This window comes from Phaethon lepturus, unplaced genomic scaffold, assembly GCF_000687285.1.
Source record: "Phaethon lepturus isolate BGI_N335 unplaced genomic scaffold, ASM68728v1 scaffold37474, whole genome shotgun sequence".
NCBI classification, from domain to species: Eukaryota; Metazoa; Chordata; class Aves; order Phaethontiformes; family Phaethontidae; genus Phaethon; species Phaethon lepturus.
The window spans coordinates 1-203 of NW_010537670.1; the positions used below are offsets into that span (position 1 = coordinate 1).

The 203-nt window shown below is 64.5% G+C and overlaps 1 protein-coding gene across 1 annotated transcript in view; it reads right to left on the bottom strand.

The window, feature by feature from the left end:
* Positions 1-5: 5 nt before the first annotated feature.
* The window catches only part of TBXA2R (thromboxane A2 receptor), a gene marked incomplete at its 3' end in the record, with an annotated part of 1,399 nt that continues 1,201 nt past the window's right edge, over positions 6-203 (bottom strand). Inside the window, exon 2 of the mRNA XM_010286556.1 lies at positions 6-198. Within this exon, the coding sequence (XP_010284858.1) occupies positions 6-198 (193 nt within the window). The remainder of the gene's footprint in view (positions 199-203) is intronic.

Genomic DNA, 203 nt, shown 5'->3' on the forward strand with positions numbered 1-203 from the left:
GAGAGGATGGAGGGCCGGGGGCGCAGGCTGGGGTAGATGCGCTGCAGCACGGCCCGTCGAAAGAGGATGTAAACCCAGGGGTCCAGGATCTGGTTCCAGGTGACCATGCGGATGTAGATGAGCAGCATCTTCTGCGTCTCTGTGGGCAGCATCTGGATCCGGCCGCTGGCCGGCAGCTGCTGCAGGACCCTCTGGGCCCTGAA